The sequence below is a fragment of the Phytophthora parasitica genome (assembly GCF_000247585.1).
Source record: "Phytophthora parasitica INRA-310 unplaced genomic scaffold supercont2.9, whole genome shotgun sequence".
In the NCBI taxonomy this organism is placed as follows: domain Eukaryota; phylum Oomycota; class Peronosporomycetes; order Peronosporales; family Peronosporaceae; genus Phytophthora; species Phytophthora nicotianae.
In genome coordinates, this window is record NW_008648995.1 from 762014 (window position 1) to 765385 (window position 3372).

Sequence of the window (3372 nt, forward strand, 5' to 3'; positions counted from 1 at the left end):
TTTCCTGAATTCGTTTATACGATTGATAATATTCAGCGTTTTCCGCAACAAACTTTGGAGAGCCTCAAATCGGCATATCAAATTTTGTATGGAATAAATTTACCAGGTCGATTGTAGCCGCTTTGGCCGCTGAGACATGTGATTTTCGGCAAGCGGCTAGGGTTTCTGGTATAAGAAATGCGGGAGCTGTCAGCAGTTCATTTTTGAGATCTGCGCTGCGAGAGATGTCATCACTCACTTGTGTCGAGCATTCGTACGACAGTTGACCAACAAAACTATATGAACGTTTTTATTGGTTGAAATGCAGAGCGGGGTTCACAGTATGTGAACTTCACTCTCGAAGACTTGGCGCAGAGGACACAGGGATGGTACGTTTACTGCTCGGTTGTCTAGTTCTATGAGGTGTAGCCTAACCAATCTACGTGTGTGTGTTCCGTTCAACATGTTTAGCTTCTCGGACCAGACGCAGCATCGTCGTGATCTTGAGTTGCGTTGCACGTTGTCTGCGAGATGCACCACCAAGCCGAAGACTATTGACACCTGTGATGCAAAGCGCTGTCGCCTGTTGCTGAGTCATGGAGGTAGGAAGAGCCTTACCTGTGCATCGTTCAACTGCTTGAGATATATGCTGCATCATAACGCTCCACTCTGAGTAAGTCTGCCGCTTTTTTACGTGTGGACAGGTCGCTGGTGCTGACAGATTTCAACGGAGGGAATCCCATCCCTTCATTCCCGAACCGCCACATTAACCAAGCGTGGAGCACGTCCGTGCTCGGAAACTCAAATGTTTCTGGTAAGGTGTGTAGCTTTCCATCACTGGGCCAGAAGTGAACGGTCGTCCGTGAAGTGATCCTGCTTCTCTCCGATTCGTCGTGTGAGCTTGGTGTTTCAGCTCGTTCACCTAGTATTTTGCGCATAGTTTCTTCTAGTTGCTGCTGCGTAATTCCATTCCCACAAATTCCTTTCTCTTCCAGCATTCTTGCAAACCGCTCTGCTAAAGCATCAGGTAGAGAGTGTACCGTGCTTTGTATTTGCTGCTGCAATCCGAACATTACCACTTTGGGGGGAATGCCCGTTGCCGCCATCCATGAGGAATTCTGGTGCACTAGCTCTAGAGAGAGCCTTTGCGCCGAGACGAAATAAACTTGAGGCTTTAAATGGGTGCGTATTTGGTAGCACCGATGCGAAGTAGTCGTAGTGAAATACGAGCGACGCTAAGCTCAGCTTTAGTATTGGTTGGAACCCATTCTCCCCAGCCAGCGTTGGAAATACAGTTTTCACTGCGTCGCAGACGACACCATTACTGTTATTCTGAAAGTGCGGAGGCAGAATGGTAAATTCCGCGCTATTGACAGGGAGACCCGCTACAACACGACCTAAGAACTGGTCTCCCGCCGACTCGTAGCGGAAGTACCGATCTTGAACGCCCGTCAGTGACCAGCCGCATCTTAAGCGGACACTAACAATTGACGGACCACCAGTGCTACCGCTGCACGCGTAAGTTGCCACTCCCTTCCTAATCGAATGCGTGCCGTACTCAGTTTGATTATCTTGCTGGTCGATCGCGCGTGCAAATGTCTTCCGAATTGATTTCGCTGCAGAGATCCTGGAAATAGTGGCCCCGGCCCTTGGCGCGGACAGCAAGCCCAATATAGTCCGAGGACAGTAATGCAGCAAGTCCACGGAGCCAGCGGGTTGGCGTAGACATGTCGAGGGTCTTTGGGTCCGTTTCCGTCTTGGTTAGCTTTACTTTTGTGAAAAACAATACCGACACTGTCGCCCTCTTTAGAAAGATGGCCGGAATGAATTGTTTCTACAGATTGCGATCGGCACATCAAGTTCTATTGCAATGTAAGGAAAACATGGGCAAATCCTCCGTCGGGCAGAACAAGCGTATTCATACATGCTTGTTCGTACGCTGAGTAGGGTAACGCCATTTTTTCCTGCCTTCTTCGCCTCCCCCGGACCTGTCTGGTTACGGGTGGCTTCAATCTTTTTAAGACCAGCAAAAATAGTCTTCCTATCATCAGCATACGCGTTCGGAAGAGCAGTTGCTGCTGCCGATATATGTCCTTAACGGTGCTCTTGTAACCCCCGAGGGTAGTAACCTTGAGCGAGATGGCAGTATTCATTTTGGCAAGAATGAAGACTCGAAAATGTTTAGGGGTAAACTCGTGCATATTGATGCTGTCATCGATATTGAACAATCGGTCGGGATCGCTAAGTGTTTAGCGAATCCAAGTGGCAATACCGCGGCGATAACTGGGGTGGGCTGCTTGCGTTCTTAAGGAAGTACACGCACGACAAACTTCATCAATGTCAAGTTGCTGGTTGAGAACATCAGCGACACTGGCAGCACCACTGGCAGCACCACTGCTATCAGGGCTTCCATGGCTGGGGATCAAGGAGGCTGAGTGGGAGTCGGGAGGTTGTGGTAGTTGCTGGGCAGGAGTCTTGCTTTTGTGTGTGCTGTAGCGAGGCATTGAGAATCCTTCACGGAGGGAACGAACTTGGTGGTTGGAGCATCAAATTGGAGTGGCCACTTTGCCTTTAGGTTCAGACCAGGGTAGATTTTAGCCAATTATTGCCCTTAGATCAATGCCCGACGATCTGGCGTACGTATTGTTTGACAAACTCGTTGGTAGTAGAAATGTACGACCTAATAGTAAAATTAAGTATAAACGGGGATCCGCACAGCACGTTGATCGCAAATCGTACGACATTATGTCGTACACTTGCTTACAAAAGCCAAGTTTGGTCTTACGAAAAATCATGAACCCACGATGAGAGGCTACGCGGTTGCCGCTGAGAAATTTCTGGGTCAAGTGTGGAACGAGTTGACGAATAAGTACTGGTCGTTCAGGAAGTCCCTTGGCCTGAGTGACGACCGTAGGTATCTACCACCGGGAAGAAGTCTCAAGAGGACTGAGGGCGTTGACTACTTCCTTGGTGTTCTAGGTGCTGTTATATGCCTCCACAAGCTCGTTTTGTTCGTGCTTACAGGAGACGAGAGTTTGATGAGGTATTGCTGCCGCCAGGGAAAGCTGGAGTTGTAACCACTTTCAAGTGCGCCTCTACCTGCTGCCCAAGCCGAACCGACGAAACCCCGCACAGAATTGGGTGTAGCAAAGCCAGCGCCGAAGCCAATAGCCAATTGACAGTGGTGCTGAGTCCGACGATATGCACATCTGATTCACGTAGCTTGACTTGGTAATAACCCCAGAGTAAGTCCATGCACGAGTACCAATAGCTGCCGGCCATCGCATCAAAGGTGTCTTCTTTGCGAGGCATCGGAATGGCCGGTAAAACCGTAGCCAAATTCAACTGACGATAGTCGTGTACAATTCGCCAACCGACTGGTTTCTTCACACA

General features: G+C 49.3%; 1 protein-coding gene across 1 annotated transcript; it reads right to left on the minus strand.

Moving 5' to 3' along the window:
• Window positions 1-1710: 1710 nt before the first annotated feature.
• PPTG_21864 (hypothetical protein) lies at window positions 1711-2549 on the minus strand. The gene has a single exon (XM_008900566.1). It carries the CDS (start codon window positions 2178-2180, stop codon window positions 1842-1844), a length of 339 nt encoding a protein of 112 aa, XP_008898814.1. The 5' UTR covers window positions 2181-2549; the 3' UTR covers window positions 1711-1841.
• Window positions 2550-3372: the final 823 nt, after the last annotated feature.

Bases quoted from the DNA above. Each gene is read 5' to 3' on its own strand.
- PPTG_21864 (XM_008900566.1), bottom strand. From the start codon at position 2,180: ATGCACGAGTTTACCCCTAAACATTTTCGAGTCTTCATTCTTGCCAAA.